This window comes from Bactrocera tryoni, chromosome 1 (assembly GCF_016617805.1).
Source record: "Bactrocera tryoni isolate S06 chromosome 1, CSIRO_BtryS06_freeze2, whole genome shotgun sequence".
NCBI lineage: Eukaryota > Metazoa > Arthropoda > Insecta > Diptera > Tephritidae > Bactrocera > Bactrocera tryoni.
This window is the reverse complement of record NC_052499.1, coordinates 78516851-78538436: the sequence shown is the minus strand read 5'-3', so window position 1 is coordinate 78538436 and position 21586 is coordinate 78516851. Positions and strand designations below refer to the sequence as shown.

Genomic DNA, 21586 nt, shown 5'->3' with positions numbered 1-21586 from the left:
AACCAAAAATAATACAATAACTGGTTACTACAGTAGTAGTAGGCTGCAAAGACGCTGCCTAAAGAAAATATAGAAAATGCATGAAAAAATTAGCGCAATGTATAGACTAATTTCTTGATAGATATAACAAAAAACAAAAAGAAATAAATACAATAAAAAATAAATAAATACGAAACAAAATTAATAAATAAAAAATAAATCAATAAATAGAAAAAATTAAAAAATAAAAAATAAGAAAAAAATTGAATTAAAAAAAAAATAAATTTAAAAATAAATAAAATAAAATTAAATAAAAATTAATTATTATTATAATGTCAAAAAATGCTAAAACCTCTTAAAGTTTCCAAAAGAAAATCACAAATATGTAGATATATGTGTTCTACAAATATAAATTGTTTGCACACTTTGGGTTCGACTGCTTTTTTATTGTTTATCAAATAATTTATTATCTAGCCAAACGGCGCTTAGTTCTTGACTGCTTTTCTAACAGGTGTACATTTAGATGCGTCATCGAATGATGTGCTTTTTCGCAAACGAAAATTTTTTTGATTACAAATGTTTATGACATTGTTAAACGCACAATCTTATCTATGCAGATCAAATGTAGTGTGAATTACCAACGATTATGGGGTCAAAATTAGCAAAATTCCGTATTGATAACAAATTATGTGTCATTATTTTTTAATTGCCAATATATCTACAAGAAATTCGGTATGGATTTGAGCATGACAATGTTACAAACTCGACAGATATTCTACAGATCAGGCATTTAGTTGAACACTCAAAATCTAGTTAAAGATTTTCATAAAATTGAATTTAGTTGTTTTACTTTTTTTACGGTGTATGAGTGCATTACGTAATTTTAACTCAAAAAACGGAAAATAAAATTATTAACTAATAATTTGTCGAATAATGCCTGCAATGCCCGAGCATGAATTTTAATTTCCTCGTCTTTTTCCGCCTGAGTCTAATATATCGTTTGAATCGAATGCAGCAAATGCCACCTCATAGTTGCAATTATTTACATTTCCCAAGTACTTTCATACGCTGCGCACAGCCCACAGCACATACAAAAAGACGGAAGCACTGCAGTTAGTTGGCTGCGACTGTCATCGGCGCGCGCTGTCACTGCAGCTTGAACAACAAAGCACTGCAACTGACTGCCAGCGACGCTGTCAAACGCACACAGCGCCTGGCAGTACGTGAAAAAGGGTGCAGCAGCAGTTGCAGCAACGGCGAAATAATATTTGCACAAACGGCCGACCGTCCGTCCGTCTGTCATGCTCTTACTGTCATTATGTAAGCGACCGCCTGCCCTGCTGCGCTGTCATGCGCGCTTGTGCGCATCCGCCGCGTGGCACAGGCCGACCGACAGTTGGCGGATGAGCGCCTGCTGCTTGTTTACCTTGACAAAGCGCTTTTGTTGGCGCATTCGCCTTTGCCTTATGCTATTTACTTGCGCATTTATGCTTTTTTCTTTCGTTTTGCTGCCGCTTTTTGGCGTGTTTTGATGAACTTTAACCGGCGTCAGCGAGTCACAACGAGTGTAGGCCAAATTGATTTGCGCCAACAAGTGAAGAAATAACGCTAAACACCCACACTGCGGAGGCTAACTCAATTATCATCGGTTTGTTTTTCGTTATTCACTTTCCGTTTTGTGATTTCTTTGTATTTTTGAATTTATTTATTTTTGTGTTTTTTTTATTTCTATTTTTTTTATTTTAATTTTGTTTTTTATGTTTTTTTTATTTTTGCTTTATGCTATTTCTATTTTATCTTTATGTTTTTTTTATTATTATTATTTTTCCCCTTTGGCTACCTCCTCTCCTAACTGCTGATGAACTCATGTGATCAATATTTTTGAGTTCGTTCGCTGCTTCTTTTATGCCGCTTAAGCCCATTCATAAGCTTCCCACTCAATTTGTTGTTGTTGTACACTGGTGTCTAATTGCAATGGCGAGGCCAACGACCAGTGCTACTGACCTGCTAATAGCCCGCTAGACGTTGCAATAGCTGAAAGTTTGTAAATCGCGCTGCAAGAATTTGCAGCAGTTGCTTGCTAACAACAACAACAAAAGACAGAGTTAGTCATTTTTTATTTATTTATTTTTTGTTTAATTTTGTTTCGTTCATGACATTCAAAAAATTCAAAGGTGCGCACATAGCGACGACGGCAAAACTTGCTGTGTCAGTTGTAATTGCAACGTACAACTACAGCAACAACAATGAGTTGAAGTCCAAATCTGCGGCAGTTTAGAGGAAACCGTGACCTTCCGTAGTGCAACGTGCGGAATGCATGTCGGAGTTTTTACAGTTATGCGTGCAAATGTACATATGGTCTTGTTGCACACTAACACACATACATATGTATATGTATGCAAACACTAGCTTATTGGAACTTGCTACACAGCAGGCATTGTTTATAGTTTTTTTGCAACATTTTGTATTTTTTGCTGTTTTTATTTGCTTGCTTCTTTAATATTTTATTTGTTGTTTTTGTTTTTGTTGATTTTGTTTTATTTTTTTTCTTAATATTTTTTTAAAAATATTTTTTATATGTTTTTGGTTGTTGTTTTTTAAATAGTTTTGTTGATTTTATTTTGTTTCTTTTTTGCTTATTTTAATTCATTTTAAAGATATATATTTTGAATTTTATTTTTGTTGTTTTTTAATATTTTTGTTGGTTTTATTTTATTTTTTTTTAAATATATTTTTAAATTTTATTTTGGTGCTGATTTTATTGTTGTTTTTAAATTTTTGGAATTTATTTGTTCTTGTTTTAAATATTTTTTAAATTTTATTTTTGTTGTTGTTTTTAGCCATTTTTGTTGATTTTATTGTGGTTTTTTTGTTTAAATATTTTTTGTTGGTTTTAGTTTTGCTGTTGTTGTTGTTTTTGTTGCTTTTATTGTTGTTGTTTTTAAATATTTTTTTGTTGTTTTTAGTTTTGTTGTTGTTTTTTTTTGATTTTGTTGTTGTTTTATTTTTTGATTTTGTTGTTGTTGTATTGTTTATTTTATTTTTGTTGTTGCTTTTATAACTGTTTTTTTTTGTTTTATTTCAACTTGCCATTAAATTCTGCATTTGCCAAGCTGTTATTGCTGTTGTGCGCATTGACTCGTTTATATAACGGTGCACTGCATAACTTGTTGAAGGTTGTAAATTGCAGCCAACGATAATTGCACTTCGTGTAATTAATTCGCTGTTGCTGCTGTTTGACAACATTTTTATTAGACTGCTAGTTGCTGCTGTTTGTTTGTGACCACATTTGTCGTATTTATGATCTTCCGTATCTGTTTAGCTGCTCAGACACATAAATGTATATGTATGTACATATGTATGTATGTGTACAGTTATTAAACGATTTGTTCAAGTTAATTGCAGCTTTTGCTAATTCAATGGAAATTCGTCAGATTCTATTCTAATTTTGAAATATTTTCTTCTATTAACACTTAAATAAGTGATAAATTTATACAGGGTGGACTTATTTTAGGTGTTTGTCTTGGCTTCTTTTGCCATTTGTGATATGCGTTTTGCTGTTTATCTTTAGAACGGTGATCTTATAAGATGTTAAATATTTCCAAATGCTGATGAAATCTATCAAACGATTTTTTAACGAGAGATAACTATTCGGCTGTCGAAAAACTTTCCTGAGCTGAGTGCTGAGTTTTACAAAAATATAGTACGAATCAATATTCTTACTTTGGCCAGCATTGATGCATAAAAGTGCTGCTCGTTTATTCCGTTATTTAGTAAACACATATTTTTTAAATTATTACAATTTTTAACTTAAACTCTTACATTAAAAATAATAAAAAAGTAGTGCATTCAAGGAGTAAACACACTAGTGCATTAAAGAGTGTTGCATACATGTAGGCGCATTATTACTATTTTAGCTAAGTCGCAAACCAAAAGGGTTATATCAACTTGTGAATCTCAAAAAATCGAATTTCGATATATGTACATATGTATATCGTATCTAGATTTGTATATTTGTACATATTCTCCAAAAACTCGAGGTTTATCCAAAATAGCTTTATTTTAGCTAAGTCACAAACCTTATTTGCACTTAAAGTATTATGCCAACTTGTGAATTTTCAAAAAATCAAATTATGTATGTATGTATATCGTATCTAGATTTGTATATTTGCAAAAATTCTCCGAAAATTTGAGGTTGATCCAGCAAATTGTTTCGTAGATATGAACATAATTGTAACATTTTTTTAACTGGGTGTGATCGGCTTGCAAAACCTTAAACGCATTTTTTCGAAACGCTGTTTTGAGAGTCTGTAAGTAAAATTTCTCCGAACCGGCTTGAAATTCACATGACCTTCATAAATATATTTGTGCAATAATTTCGATTCTTTAACCCATTCTGAATTCTAAATTTTTCACAAATGAGAAACGACTTTATAAAATAGTCGTAAACTTCCAATCATTTCCATGCATTTACCATTTAGAGAGATATTCTCGACATCAAAGCATTAGAATTTTACTACAAGCCTCTTTAAAGTTCTCTAAGTTGTTTTTTAAACCCGTAAAAAGGGAAAATATATAAAAATTTCAAATCACTGGAAATATTCCTACCAAGCAACAGTTGAAAAAATTCCATCATTTGCGAAAGTGAAAACAACTTAAGCGTGATCCCTTGCATTGTTTAGCTATAAAAAATCTATGAAGCGTCAAATCACTTGAAATTCAAACGCCCCTTTGATTGCCGCCAAATTAATGCTTCTGTTCGCTTCGAACTTTGCACACGCGCTTAATGTTGCGCGCAAAACTCAATGCAACTGCGTCGTTGAATGCGAAAAAACAAAAAATACAAAAAACAAAAAATACAAAAAATGCAAAAAACGAAAAAAAAAAAACATTCCAAAAACAAAAACAAAATACATGCAAAAAAAAAACTATGAATATGGATTAAGACAACTTTGACGCCAATAAGCAGTGACAAATTTCACGGTTGTTAGTAATTAGAACAGCGGCAAGTGTCACAAAAGTCAGTGCATGAAAAACAAAAACAGCAAATAACAAACAAGCACAGGCGGAAAATAGCACAAAGCGAAACCACGAAATTCAAATTAAATACATATTTAATTCGTTTAAATGAAAATTAATGTTTGCGCAATTTTCAAGGTGTGTGTGTGTGCGAGTGTGTGCGGTTGTTTGCATATGATGGCATGTCAAATCAATGCAGTGTTCTATTTGGAGCGCCACAAAGCAACACAACAACAGCTCTATAAATATGTATAGAAATGTTCGTATTTTTTTACACTCGCATTTACCGTTTTAATCGCATTTTTTTCCATGAATGGAATTTTTACTCTTTCACTTATTTGTATTTTCGCGAAAAAGGCAATCAATGTAAATAAATGCGAAAACCGAAACACTTATCATTCCACGACATGCATTACAACAACAATTATATTTTGCTATTTTCATTTATAATATATTCAATGGAATGCTTTTTTTAATATATTTTTAATATATTATTTCTTTGCACGACTTTATTATGAAACAGTTTAATTAGATGATGTGCTTCGAAGCATTTCTTTATTACTTACTATGGGCAAAAAGTAGTAAGACTTTATTCATAATTTTGAAATTTGTTCTTCAAAATCTAAGTCGTATCCCTCAAAGTGATCTTTCTTGACCCCAATACACTTGTTCAAACGTTTTTTCTAATCCTTCAATGCGCGTAGGGACTCACGTGTAATGTCTTCAATCGACTCAAAAGTGTTTTGCGGAAGGGGTACCTTGAGATAATCGTTGAAAACTGTCAACGTAACTTTGAATTTTGACCTGCTTTGACGTGTTTTTTCGACTTCGGCTCACCTTTGCCACGATATTCGGCAGGTTGATCTGTTTCCGAGTCGTTAGCATAGACATGACATCCTGTTAGTCGGATAGCATTGTTTCACAGACGAAAACAATCGAAAAAAAATTTGTGATTTTGGAACCAATCGTGCTTTCACTTTTCTTAGGCCCAATTGATCTTTGAAAATGGCTTTCAGTGATCGCTCCGATGTTCCAACGATGCCAGTAAGATCTCTGAATATTAGTCATCGATTCTCAAACACCAATTCTTTCTTTTTTTTATTTTATTGACGTGTTGATCATCAATTGCTGCCGATGACCGTTTGGGACGTGGATCGTCGTCAACGCGTTCTCAACCCTCTTTGAATAATTTTTACCAATCAAAAACACTTGCTCGAGACAAACATTTATCACCGTAGCCTTTTCCAACATTCTGAACATTTCGACATCAGAAATTTTAAAAATTTAATGGAACTTCTTTGTTGGATAACTTCATCCATCGCAAAAATCTCCATCGCACTTCAGAAAGACAAGCGTATACTAAACACTAATTATTGTTTTGTTGTCACATTTGGCACAGATGTCACTGATAGTCATACCAACCTAGAAAACAAAATCATTTCTGCGTATGGATTTTAGCAAGAAATTTAAATTATAAAGTCTTATTATTTTTTGCCCACAGTATACACAAATGTGAATTTCACACAATTTAAGGGGGCAGCCTGCTTTAGAAGCTTCAAAAAATCTATTTTTTTTGCTTAAATCTCTTTAAAAATTATCTAAGACTATGTCCACAAAGTTATAGATGGGATTTCGGAATATTGTCGAAGCTAGAAGGGAGCGTCGAAGTTGACCAAGCGTCTAGCAGATATATGAGCGCTTGGCAGAAAGTGAAAACTTTGACGCGCGATTTCTCGGTTTTTCATTCTTACGATTTTTCTTAATTGGCGGGCGTATGGAATTGTGACTACGTTTATTATCTTTGGCATTAAATTATCTTCTATTTAAACTAAAAAAAAAAATAAGAAAAGTCAACATGAACATATTTTTAAACAAAACAAATTTAAAGTAACAATTTTTTGGTCAAAAACCACATTTTTTAATAATTAAAAAAAAATTGTAGAATTTTACACCTTTTTTTTTGTAATTTTCTTAGTTTAACTAGAAGATAAGTTATTAACAAATATGAATATCTTTGATTTTTTTTCTTTCCGATACAAATTGCGACCTGCATACTGCTCTCCGTCCGACAAATGCACATGCGAGATGCATCGGGCAATTGCTTCCCAAAGACAGAATATCAAAAATTTCGTATCCAAAAAATTTTCGAATGATGTTTAAATATATAACTATAACCCCTAAAAATTTCGCTTTAATCAATTACTTCTTTCCCTCCCAAAAAAATCCTCCAAAAATCGATTTTTTGAAGCCTCTAAAGCTGGCTCCCACTTAACCTATTCTCCTAATAAACAATTATAAGTATTTATTTTGTACTTCAGTCTTTGTTTACATATAAATAATTATCGGTAATAATTAAATTACTTTACGCTTCACAAGTGCTGTCGTCTCCGGTAAAGCAAACATCTTCGTACTATGTTGCACTGCTTCAAATGCTTTCGGATGGATACATAAAATTTCCAGCAAACTGTTTCTTTAGCTTACCAATCCTAGTCGTGGGGTTTTAGTCAAACCGCAAAATTGTATATTTAGCTCATTGTTCAAATTTATTTTAAGCATTTCACTGAAAATTGTGTCGTTAATATTTATTTTTAATAGGAATAGCTTGGTTTTCACATAGTCAGCATGACTAATTGTAGAGTTGCACAAATATTGACTTGTCCAATAAGTCTCCATAATTTTTTAATAAATAAAGTCTTATCAGTTCATGTTCAATATTCAAAACGTGCATACTTCAACTATAACGTTCACTACAAACTAAAACAATCCAGTAGTAAAGTTGGAGTTGTGTAGTTCAACGGAAAAGTTTCTTTGGGATCACTATTAGTTCAAGGTCGATAATACAAAAGTAAGAAGGGGCTAAGTTCACGTGCGAAATTATCTCATTTTCATTGAGATAACTCTCATATTGACCGATATATGCGGTACAAAGTCACCCGAAAGTTGGGCTAAGGGAAGTATTTTCCCGATTTAATCCATTTTTGACATACAGACACAACATTTTCAGAGAAGGTTTATCGCTGAATTTCAATTGTATATCTTACACAATGACCCATATTTTGAATGAAAAGTCAACTATAGATATGGGGGTCCAAATATTCCGTACTTAGGGGCTTGGAACGGTTTTTGTTTGATTTGAATATTTTTGCTCATGAGGTGTCATATCTTAAAGGCATTATTCGGCAAAGGTTTATCCTGTTATATTATTCTCTTCTTGATTTTTATACCACAACGTAAAAGGATGAAATGAAATTTAAAATTGTGTTATATAGAAGTAGGCGTGGTTGCAGTTCGATCTCGTCCATTTTCGTACAGTGACATAGGAATATGATAAGAATAAATATTGTCGAGATCGGTCGGTCGGGTTACGAGATATGGGATTACAAGGGAAAATGGCCGGTGCCATGCCCATTGTCCAATTTTCACACCCATACCATCTCGGAGATAAATTATAACTGGCTTATCTGGCTATTGAGTCATCATCCAATTTTATCAATTTTCACACTGTCGGTAGGAGTTCTTATAATATTTGTGCTGGGCGAATTTGGTTATTGTAGCTTTGTCGCAGCAAAATATTGGAAAATCGATTATTTTGACAGTTCACCATACATCTGAAACATGAAAACTGACTTGTGTCCAACAAATTGTCACAAACATCAGTTCTTCACAAGCAAAGAAACCTTAAACCCGACTTCATGAATGAATTAAATCGTGTTTTTCCTCTGAAGTATTTAATATGGCTTTTTTCGATTAAACTTGCAAAACGCCAATAGTTTGCATAATTTGTGTGAAATAGACAAAATGGATTTATGCTACTGTTTATGCAAATGGGTAAAACACCCCATAATACTTGTATTACACAGAAAAACCTCAGGCAATTGCAACATATGCATATATTTAAAATAAATATTCACATGTATGTCATTTACACGCCAATTGCTACCGACTGCAGCTACCTAAACATTGTAGTATGTAAATATATTTTGCCTAAAGAAAAACAAAATGACTAAAACAAATCACGTGCACTTGTGTGTCTATTCGTATTGAAATGCAAAATACCAATGGAAAAACTATCAATCACTCATTCACTGCTCGATTTATATATTTATGAGTAGGAGTGGATGCAAAAATGCCAGTGTCAACGAACGCCACTCCGATGTGTACTATATAGGCATTTTGCCCTTTGTGAACGACGCCTTAACCCATAACGCAAGGCTCTGAAAATTAAAAATAGTATCTTCATCTTCTTTATTGGCGTAGACAGCTATTACGCGGTTACAAGCGCGCCAGTCGTTCTTCCGAATGAAAATTCTAAAAATTAAGAAAATATATGTATATACATATGTATATGTATATTTATAAATGAGAAAATAATAGTTAACTGTATATAATAAAGTGGATAAGGAGTAATTGATTGCTCTTACTAGATTTTAATTTTTTTTTTAATTTATCAAGCCGGTTGGGTTTTTTTGTTTTACTTCCAATCCACATTCGTGCTGTAGAAATTTGATATTCTAACCTCAAAACCCTGCTTCATCGCACCGTATACCTTTTAAATTGCAGTCTTTGCACAGTTTATCTGGCAACTTATACGTTAGAGATTGAAAATTCAAGATATTTTTGTTTACTATTAACTGTGTTAGCAATATTTGCAAATACGCTGCTTATTCGGCGCCATAAAGCTTGTCACCATTCATATATGTATGTAACTACCTCAATGCATTCAGATCTCATTATCCGCGATTTCAAGTAGAATTTTATTTTGCCAATAAATGATTTTAATCATAAATTTGTTGCCTACATTTAGGCTGACTATGAAAGAAAATACTTTCTATCACATTTACTTATTACTTTTTTATTACATAATAATGAAGTAAACGCAACTAATTTAGTAAAAAAAAAAATTAATTAATTAATAAACACCCAAAAAATAAATTAATTAAATTACAAAAGAAAAAATTAAATTAATTAAATTTTTAAAATAATTTTTTATATTTTAATTAATTAAAAATAATTTTCTTTAAGATGTTTGTGAAATATTATTAAAACAGGAGTGCTGAAAATTAAAAATTAGTATAGATGAAATAGTTGCATTGTCCTTGCAGCTTATTAATATCACTAAACTATGTTTCAGCAACATTTGTTTAGCTTTCTGAATATATAAAACTTAATTTATAGCTAATTGCTTTTTTGAATTTATTTGCGTTCGTAAACTTCAAACTTATTAATGTTGCTGAACTATATTTCAGCAACATGTGTCTAGCTGCATAAATATAAAAAATAATAATTTGTTTGCTTTTTGAAATTTATTTGCATTCGTAAAAATTGCAGCTTAGTGATGTTGCTAAACAATGTTTCAGCAACATGTATTTAACTGCATTAATACAAAAAAATTTATTAATAGTTACTTTCTTTTTCTTTTCTTCATTGTTTTACACTTGTAAACAGTATAGCTCATCGATGTTGCAAAAGAATGTTTCAGCAACATGTGTCTATCTTCTTGAATATATAAAACTTAATTATTAGTTACTTCTTTGATTTTTTTGAATTCGTAAACATTAAAGCTTATTGATGTTGCTAAACAATGTATCAGCAACATGTGTCTAGCTTCATGAATATAAAAAATGTTACTTTCGTACATTTTTTTCCACTCGTAAACATCTATAAGCTGGTGTTGCAAAAAAATGTTTCAGCAACATGTGTCTAGCTTCATGAGTATTTAAAACTTAATTTCTGGTTATTTTTTTTGAATTTATTTGCGTTCCTACACAACTACCTTCACCAAGGTTTAATAAATATGTTGCGTGAATAAAAAAAAGTTCAGAATTTAATGGAAATTTTTGCATTGTCGACATCCTGTTTCACGCACTTTGCCTAAACATATTTACATTTTACGCACATTCACTTTTGAAAGCTCGAGAATGTCAGTTACTTAGCGCGCCCGTCATTATATGTACATATGTATGTATGTATGTATGTAGATGTGTCTACCCGTCTGGCTGTGTGTCAGTCTGTACGCCATTACAACTGTTGACGTCTCAGCTGACTCAATGTCAAATTAATTGCCAAATCGTTGTTGTAATTGCTAGCGTAACGTTTTGATTACCTGCCAGTTATTGTATGTTTATATGAATAAATGCACTAACATACATATTTATGTATATGCTCATACACATACTTTGATGTATCTATATATGTTTGTATGTACATATGTATGTGTGCATCGTACGTGTGCTTTGAATTGTAATAACCGAGCGTAACGCGAAATTAATGCACTACAAAGTAACTTGTAATTAATGACACTAATTTTATATCAAAACAAAAACATACACCCAGCCAACAACAACAACAAAAACACATTTTTTCCTGCTCCCGTTATTATCGCGCTGATTAGTGATGCTACGGTGCTTCGTACCCGCCTTTCAATTAACAAATTAATACAAGCTTGTTTGTTGTTTTTGTTGCTGCTGCTTTTGTTGTTTTTGTTTTTGCTCTGCGGCTGTAATATTCCGCAATGAGCTGCCAGTAATGTGTGCTTAGGCAGAAATTTCCATCGAGGTGATTGCAAATCAAAAAACACTAAAACAATGCAACAACAACAACAACAACAAATACAACAACGATGGAAATGGGCGCAGGAAAATATTGTGCATTCACGTACGCTTAAGCAGTCAATCAGTGAGCCTCCGCTGCATAATGCGATTAAACCAGTTTAAATTTATCGCCGCTTAGCCCTAACAGCGGCAACAATGGCAATAACCGTGCACAATTAACTGTAATCTTTTCTCCATGTGTATGTGTGTGTGTGTGCGTGAGTGTGTGCATCAGCGGCGGCCGATAAGGAAACGTCACTGCAACACTGCCGTGGAATATTTTTTAAAATCCTCACGTCGTTGGCATTGAAGAATCTTGTGCCCCAACTACTTGCCTTGTTGTTGTTGTGCGGGGTTTTTGCACACGCTTGTTTGTTCTCGTCCTTATCGTTGACGGCGTTGCACTTTGCTGCACTGGGGATTTTCCTAAATGTGCCATTAAAAAAGATTGTTGCCGCGCAGGGTTTACTATTTTTACTTCCTCACTCATCCCTTCCAAATCGTATTTTTACATCTTTTTGATTATCGGCACTCAGCCGCTAAGAATAAATATGCATTTTAATAAAAACAAGCTTATTTTTTATTTCTTTGCAGTTGGCAACTGAGCAATAAATACTAAAAGCTATCAAAATAAACACATAAAAACAAAAAAACAAAAACAAAGCGCACATCAAAATGGCTGTTATACTACATGAAGTTTACGACTGGTACAGAGACCTCATGGACAATCGAAGTGGTGAGTGGTAATTGCAATTAAACCTAGTTCTACTTATCAGAATATTAATTATTATTATTTTTTGTTATTTCTTTAACCCAAAGAAAAAACTATAAACATTTAAAAATTGCAATTTTCTGATCAAATTTTAAGAATCCATTAAATTATTTCATATATATCAATCAATCAGTGTTATTAAGTTTTTATTTCCATCACTTCAAGTCGTGTTAATTAATAAGTAGTTTAAATAATTTCGGAAAATCAAGAATTCCAAATTTTATGACCCTTTTCTCTAACTCAAAACATTGCAGGATGTACATTGTGACAAAAAACCAACCGGAAATTGTATTCCCCGGGTAAATTATATTAAAAAAAGATGCATTCTGCTAAGTAGGTAGGACTGTCCTTAATTACTATGCCAAATATGAGGGCGATCTGTCAACCAGTTTTTCTACACCAACTGCTTAAGTCGGTTCAGTTTTATCAAAAACAAAAGCCTACGAGTGGTAAAAAGCTTTTAAAGGCTTCCAAGAGATCGTTCTGAACGACCTCAGACCTCTTTAACTGATGAAAATATTAAAAAAATGAAGGCAAGAGAACCCGACATCTCTCGCAAGTCCGTTCGAATGATTTTAGTGAATACTTTTAGTATGAAACGCGTTCTTGCTTGACTCATCCCAATAAAAATGTTTTTTTTTTTTTCAAAAAGAATGCCGTAAACAGGTCTCTTTGGACATGTTTGATCGTGCGAATTCCGATCCCACATTCAAGGAGAGTATTATAACTACCGATGAGACATGGGTTTATTAGTTTGACATGCAAATAAGTCAACAATTATCGGAATGGAAAGAAAAACGAGCCAAAACTAAAAAAAAACGCGCCAAAGTCCCATCCCAAAAAGTGCTTATGGAAAGTGTTTCGAGGACTGGAAAACTCTTTGCTGTTAGTGTATTACATCTGGTGGGGATTACTTTGAAGGGGACAAAATATTGATGAATAATAAAAAAATGTTTCATTTTATATAAAATTTCCGGGTACTTTTTGTCACAATGTATATGTTACAGTGATTCGATATCGGAAGAAGAAATAAAAAGAAGCCATTCGGTGCTAAGTCAGGACTAAATGGTGAATGACTCATCAAATTCATGTTTTAAGTACACAAAAATGCACTTGTTTCCGACAATTTGTGAGAGCTCGTATTATCATGGTGAAGAGTGATCCGTCTTCGGTGATGCTCCAGATTTCTTGCAAGACAACTGGCAAATAAGAATTTACTGTTCTGCATTGTACTAGTGGCTTGATTGCTACATGTCCAGTTTTTCCAAAAAACAGGCAACCATTTGATTGGAAGTACTTCGTGTGCGAACAACCTTTGTTGAATTCAGCTCATTTGGAAGCAACACCGTCGACTGCTGTTTGATTTCGGGCTCATTCGCCTAAATCTACTAGTTTTCAACGTCTCAATATGTTATCGATTTGCAAAATTCGCGGTTAGTTTATTCAATATTTACTACCAGTAACGATGTCATAGACATGTTTCGAAGCACATCTATCATATTTTTTAACATTTCTCTCGACCAATCGACACGAGTTTTTGAGCGATTGCGAAATTGTGTATAAACCAACGTGAACTTTTTTTTTTCAATCAAGTGATCATGCAATATTGAATGCATGCTGGTCCCTCTAATGTTTATAGTTGTCTCAATCTTAAGATATGTATGTCACATCTTGCAATATCCATTTGCGACGGTATCAAAGGTTTCCGTAATAACAACTGATTTTAGACGACCTCCACGAAATTCGTCTTGCAATGATCTACAACCTCGATTGAATTTACCATACAATCGAAAAACACTAGTTCTTGATGGAGCCTCATCGTCAAAAATTGAATCAAGTTCATCGGAGCACAATTGCTGTGATAATCGCGCGAGAATGTTCGCAATTCAATTCCATTTTTTGTTCAAGAAGAATATTTTGAGTTACTGTTAAGAATAAAAGTAGTGTTCATATGTCAAAACGTAACAATCAAGAAATATGTATGTACATGCTTTGGTGTCTACAATACATGTCAACGTCGAAATAACGACATTGATCTGTAGAACGGAGTCCTAATCCAGCAGAACACTCCTTATCATGCAACGCCCGTAAATATCACCTAGTATCTTTGCTTGGTGAAAATGATATATGTATGATTATTTATGGCAAGCTTTTTTCCTTTGATGCACAGAGTCAGATTTGTGTTGCAAGTGGTTACCTAAACTAAACTAAGGTTGGGGTTATACGTAGGTTGCTATATATATTTCTGGCCTAATAATGTAAATAGGCATATTTATCAACGAAAATGTTTTTTTATTTTTTTTTGTTTATTTTTTATTTTTATTTTTTGGTTTTTTTTTTTATTTTTTTTTTGTCGATTGCTGTTTTGTTTCGGGCTCATACGCATAGATCCATGATTCCTGTGACGATCTTAGAAACGTCTTTTGAAGCACCACGATCGTATTTTTTCAGCATTTCTTTACACCAATCCACACGAGCCTTTTTTTGAGCGATTGTCAAATTGTGCGGGATCCAACGAGAAGAAACCTTTTTTACGGACAGGTGTTCATGCAATATCGAATGTATGCTGGTGGGAGATATGCATAGGCATGCCTCTATCTGAAGGTATGTTATATGACGGTCTTGCATTATCAGTTCAAGTACGGCATCGATGTTTTCTGGCACAACGGCTGTTTTTGGACGACCTTCACGGAATTCGTCTTTGAGCGAGCGTCGGCCACGATTGAATTCGTTGTACCAGTTTTTCACAGCGCTATAGGATGGTGCTTCATAGCCATACAGAGATTTTAGTTCATCGATGCACTCTTGTCGTGATAATCCACGTCGAAAGTTGTTGTTAATTCCATTTTTTGGCTGAGATGAATTTTTTAATTCCCTGTAAATAAAACAATTCACGATTAAATGACAAAACGTTCTGAGTGATGTTATGCTAAAAAATGTCAAACTTTCCAATGGAGATGTCAGATTGCACCTGGCAACACTTAGTGTTGCCCTAGGCCAGAATATATATAGCAACCCTCGTATCATTATATATCACATTGCTAAATGGCTAACCGGCCAGCTTAGAAGCTATCCGAAAATAAATCGAATATTCTACATATGAGAAAGACAATCTACTTCAATGAAACATATTGAATAATTTGTTTGATTTAGCATTTCAATTTAAAATATATAAATCACTACGTAGTTTTAGTTTCTAAATAGTTTTGAATGTCTCTCTGAATGTATCAATATGTTAGCACTTTCCCTATTTCACGTTTTGTTATTTATGCTAGTCCATTTAATTTATGCCAGTTGTTTGTTCGTTTCGCCATTCTTCACGCTTCTTATTTTTTTTTTTTGTTAAATCGAATACAGTTCCATTGTTTTTTCGCCATATTGCCACGTGACAGAATCGCTTTTGTTTCGTATTATATAAGTAGTAAATCCGGTCGTTTACAATGTTTTTCACATTTAAATTTTATAACAATTTATTAGCAATGATTATTTAAATGACTCAATGCCGGTTTTTCATATTTTTAACGTTTTTACAGATCCACGTGTCAAAGACTGGCCCATGATGTCATCGCCATTCCCCACCTTAGTAGTCTGCGTATTCTATGCCTACTTCAGCAAATCGCTTGCGCCGCGCCTGATGGCGAAGCGAAAAGCATTGGATCTGCGTAAAATACTCGTCTACTACAATCTATTTCAGACAGTATTCAGCGCGTGGATTTTCTATGAGGTGAGTTTTCGATTCTTTTCTTCCAAAACACATACTCGAATCAGCAAATAAAAAAAATTTAAATGCTTGCTTTGCAGTACTTAAGAAGCGGCTGGTGGGGTAATTACAGTTTCAAATGTCAGCCCGTCGATTACTCCAATAATCCATTGGCATTGCGCGTAAGTGTGCTTCTTTGATTACATAATATGAACAAATTAAGTAGTAATGTGTGTGTATGTGTGCTTAAAAAACAATAAAAAATTGGCAACTAATACCCTTTACAAATAAAAATTATTCCTTACAAGAGCTTGAGTTTGATCGGCAAGTTTGCATGGCAGCTATGTGCTATAGTCTTTCGATCTGAATAATTTTATCGAAAAATGTAGCGCTCCCTCGGACAATATTCTATGTCAAATTTCGTGAGGATATCTTGCCAAATTAAAAAGTTTTCAATACAAAAACGTCATTTTGATTGTGCACTTTGTATGGCTGCTATATGATGTAGTAGTCCAATCTGAACAATTTATTTGGAGATTGTAGCGTTGCCTTAGATAATAATATACGTCGAATTACGTGAAGATATATTGCCAAATAAAAGAGTTTTCCATACAAAAACTTGTTTTTGATCGCTCAGTTTGTATGGCAGCTATATGCTATTGTGGTCCGTTATCGGTGATTTCGGCAAATGAGTAGCCGCTTGGGGAGAAAAGGATGTGTGTAAAATTTCAGATCGAGATCTCAAAAGCTGCGGTACTAGTTCGCGTATATACAGGCAGACTCAGTTCGTCGCGCTGAACCTTTATATGTATATTTTACAAACTTCGTAGCAAACTTAAAATATTATGTTCTAGAGTATATAAACACGTACACACAAACACATGTTCACACATATGGCAGTTAGATAAAGGTGAAAGTATTCGCATAAAATTTCCATTATTTTCTATATAGTACATATATAATTTTATTATTATTGTAAACTTTGATGCTATTCATAAATACGCTTCATACATTCACATATTTACCGCTGCATGTAGAACATACATATACATACATACATATAATTGATCGAATTTATTTTGATTTTTTAATTTTTGCATTTTCACTCGCAGATGGCACGTACTTGTTGGTGGTATTACATTTCAAAATTCACAGAGTTCTTTGATACGCTATTCTTCATATTGCGCAAGAAAAATGAACATGTATCAACGTTGCATGTCATCCATCATGGCTGCATGCCCTTCTCCGTATGGATGGGCATGAAATTCACGCCAGGTAAAAATCGGCTTTTAATTGCTAGCTGTGCGCGCGTCTTAAACGAAACGCTTTTATTTACGTATTTCGAAATTTAATAATTTTAACAACAACAACAAAAATTACTAATTTGAAACTTTGAACTCTCTTCCAACACTCTAGGCGGTCACAGCACATTCTTCGCGCTGCTCAACACCTTCGTACACATTGTTATGTACTTCTACTATATGATCGCCGCAATGGGTCCCAAATACCAGAAGTTCATCTGGTGGAAGAAATACCTAACCACCTTCCAAATGGTAAGCACAATAGTTGTCACAAAAATACTATATTGTTGTATTTTTAATTATTGTTTGCTTTTAGGTACAATTTGTCGCCATTTTCACCCATCAGTTCCAGTTGCTGTTCAGAGAGTGCGATTATCCTAAAGGCTTTATGGTTTGGATTGGTCTGCATGGCATTATGTTCCTGTTTCTATTCTCTGACTTTTATAAAGCCAAGTACACAAATGCACGGGCTCGCAGCGCGGCGGTGAAAGCCAACAACACAAATGGTTATACCAAATTACCTGCGTCGAATGGCAAATGCATACCTGTCAGTAATGGTGATTTGTCCAATCATTTGGTGGCGTCCAACAACAATAAGGGTGCTTGCATGGTAAGTACTTGTACTTATTATTTCTTTTTGTGGTTATTTTTTTGCATTTTACACTAAGAAGATTTGAAATAAGTTTTATTAAACTTTTGTTGTTGTTGTTGTTGTTGTAGTAATATAAAATCGTGTTATATCATATTCCGACTAAAAATTTGAAGTGATTAATTTACATGTAATTTATTCGCTAATCTAGAGTGCTCTCATTGCCATTGGAGATTTATAAAACAGCTTTTTTGACATTAAAAATTTCACATCGTGTAATATTTATCGAAAAACAATATTTGATTGTCCTACAAGTATTTTCTTATAAAAGACGTTTTGTTTTAAATATTTTCCATTTAATGGAAATAATTTACGAATTTTTTGGCCTTGGGAGTTCATTGACAAGTGCACTCAGCATTGCTTTTAAGTCATTGTTTGTTTACATATTTCGCTTTGTAGTGTCTAAATCAGCTGTGATAATAATACATTTTCTTATAGACAAACAGATGACTTTAAATCAGAATCATACTGAAATTTTTCTAGTCGGTTAGCTTGAAATCTAAGATGAGATTAACAAGTGTCATTTTCGTATGGCGAAAATTTGCTAAAAATAGTAGATAAGTGAGATAATCTACTAAAGAGTTCAAATCTGGTGATTAATTGTCGGTCGGTTTCCATAAGCTTATGCTTAGGTTGCGTTAGCTCTCAGTGCTGTATACTTGATCATAAGCTTATGCTTAAGTTGCGTTAGCTCTCAGCGGTATATACTTGATCATAAACCTCTTTTTAAGTATGTAGGGTTTAACTGACTGGAAAGGGTTGTTGTCAGTTCAACATAAAAAAAAATATAGCATTTTCCTCTTAACTGACGGGAATTCGTAAACTCATATTCCAGATTTAATATGAAATTTTGCTGACTGACACTACTTACGTATCCAGACAAGGTTGGATCGCAGAAATTGCACCTTCATAAAATACGAGTCAGTTCTGGTGGCGTAGAACCGGTTATAGTGGGAATCAATTGCCTTTTATTATGCAATCTTTTGTAATACAAACAAACACATGTTACAATTTTAGAACTAAAAGCTAGCTTTGAAAAATTTTAGGTTAGGTTGAGCGAGCTTGTACGAGCAAATTTCTCATGCGGTCCCTTAATGTCAAGAGAATGCGGCTCCAAGGCCACATTTTATGCATTATCTACTATCTTCAAGAAAATTGTCTTCTCAAATAAGACCTTAACCTCCAGTGCAGTTCAAACTCGTTTATAAATCATATGAACTTTCAACAAAAATAGTTTGCATAATAAAAGCAAAGCAAAAATCGTGAATAATGTCAATGCCTTCGCGTAGCACATACGCATACATCCTCAGCACACGCCATAGATTGTACTTTGTTGTCCATTTTCATTTATGAAGAAACGTTTACACACAAGTGTTTCTTTTCTAAGTTCTATTTAATATACACTTAAGCCACTGCATATGCTTATGTCAATTAGTAATCAAAACAAATTTATAATAATGGCCTACCCTAAGTCAATTACCATGTATGAATGTGCTTTCAGCATTTTCTAAAAGCGCTTCAAATAAATTTGAGCCAAGTGCTTAGGCAAACGCGCCTAATTACAGAACTAAACATCGAGCAGTAAACTAACGCACAGGTGCCAATTTGTTGAGTTATTATCATTTACGTTGCCGTTGTTGTTATTGTTATTGTTTTGCATGTGGAGCTACTGCTGTCCAGTACTTCTCCAGTGTAGAAGTTTTAAACTTTAATTCAAGTAAATGTTTGTGCAATTATATAATTCAATGTCTAAAGTGTAAGTGTTTAATGTATTGACCGCGGCACGTGGTTGACATTCTAGGGTGTTGGCAATATGTTTTTTGAGCCACTAATGTCTTCATTATTTGGAAATAAACACTTTTATAGGCTAATATGACGCATGTTGAGGTGTTGCAGTGACGTATTTGCAGTAATCTATATGCATACTTACATATAGCATCGTACATTAGCATTATTTTATAATTGAAGAAAGTATAAGAAACTTTAATTTTCAAAACTTTAAGCATTCTTTATTGACGTACTCACCGGTTACGAGTTTATAGCCGAACTTTAAGCATTACTCAGGCAAGAAAAAAGCAAAAACACGTTATTTACAGCTGCACTGACGCTACAAGGCCCTTCACGGGTGTTTTTCTCAGAGCGTAAAAGGTACAAAAAGTTATTTATATTGATTTTGGTTGGAAAGCTTGTATGGCAGCTATGTGTTATAGTAGTCCGATCTGAACAATATCCTCGGAGATGGGGTTTTTGCCTTGGACAATAATCTATGCCAAATTTCGTCAAGATAATTTGTCAAAAACGGGTTTCCTCTGCAAGGACTTCATTTTGATCGATCAGTTTGTATGGCAGCTATATGTTAAAACGATCCGATTTGAACAATTTCTGCGGAAATTGTAACGTAGTTCTGGACAATAATTTATGCCAAATTTCGATAAGATATTTTATTTAATTAAAAAGTTTTCCATAGAAGGACTTCATTTTGATCGGTCAGTTTGTATGGCAGCTATATGCTAGATCGATCCGATTTGAACAAATTCTTTGTAGATTGTAGCGCAACTTCCGACAATAATACATACCGAAATTTGTAAAGATATTTTATCAAATAAAAAAGTTTTCCATACAAGGACTTGATATTGATCGTAGTACAGTATGGCAGCTACATATACATATGTTAGAACTATCAGATTTGAATAAACTGTACAGAGGATGTAGTGTAGCTTTAGACAATAACCTATGCCAAATTTTGTGTAGATATTTTGCCAAATAATTAAGGTTTTGATACAAGGACTTGCTATTGATCGATCAGTGACAGCGCTTTGCTATATAGTGTTGTAAAAATTGTGCTATCAAGGACTTAAATTTTTATTTATAATTATTTATTTTTTTATTTTTATTTTTATTATTATTTATTTTTATTTTTATTATTATTTTTATTTTTATTTTTTTATTATTATTTATTTTTATTTTTTTATTATTATTTTTATTATTATTACTTATTTTTATTATGTACCATAATTTTTTAATGTGCTATAAAATTCTAAATTGATGTCTAATTTCTTTCTACTTCTACAGCCCGTTATGGACGAGGAAACCGAGAGCATCAAGCCCAATCATCACTTTACCAATGGCTATAAGAATGGCTACGCTAACGGCCACGCCTTCAAAGAGGGCGATGGTGTGCTATCCACAAACGATGCTATACTCAATCCGGACAGCAGTAGCTCTAGTCTACACCAGCGAAAAGTCAAATAAAGCATAAAGTGTAACAAAAGCAAGCAGAAATAACCAGCAAAGAATAGTTAGAACTTAAGTATATATATATTAATAACAAAAAAAAACAGATACACACAAAACAAAATTGATTATTTTTTATATATACATAAATTATATATTTAATAATTTAAATCGAGTAAATATGGAGCTTTTATATATGTATCTGTATATATATATGTATTTAAAAGTTGGAAAAGGAAACACAAGAATTAATTATAATTATAAATACTATACATTATAGCAGCAACAAAGAAGAATATGTTCTAAGGTCAAGTACATTTGTACATACATACATACATTTAT

At 33.0% G+C, this 21586-nt stretch overlaps 1 protein-coding gene across 2 annotated transcripts in view; it reads left to right on the top strand.

Annotated features, from left to right (window-relative positions):
• LOC120782731 (elongation of very long chain fatty acids protein) overlaps positions 1–21386 on the top strand; it is a 48229-nt gene extending 26843 nt beyond the window's left edge. For both annotated transcript variants that reach the window (XM_040115161.1, XM_040115163.1), the window contains exons 2-8: positions 12183–12324; positions 15894–16084; positions 16162–16242; positions 17173–17335; positions 17477–17613; positions 17678–17971; positions 21083–21386. In XM_040115161.1, the coding sequence (XP_039971095.1) occupies positions 12264–12324; positions 15894–16084; positions 16162–16242; positions 17173–17335; positions 17477–17613; positions 17678–17971; positions 21083–21262 (1107 nt within the window). In that variant the 5' untranslated portion in view covers positions 12183–12263 and the 3' untranslated portion in view covers positions 21263–21386. The remainder of the gene's footprint in view (positions 1–12182; positions 12325–15893; positions 16085–16161; positions 16243–17172; positions 17336–17476; positions 17614–17677; positions 17972–21082) is intronic.
• The last annotated feature ends 200 nt before the right edge of the window (positions 21387–21586 follow it).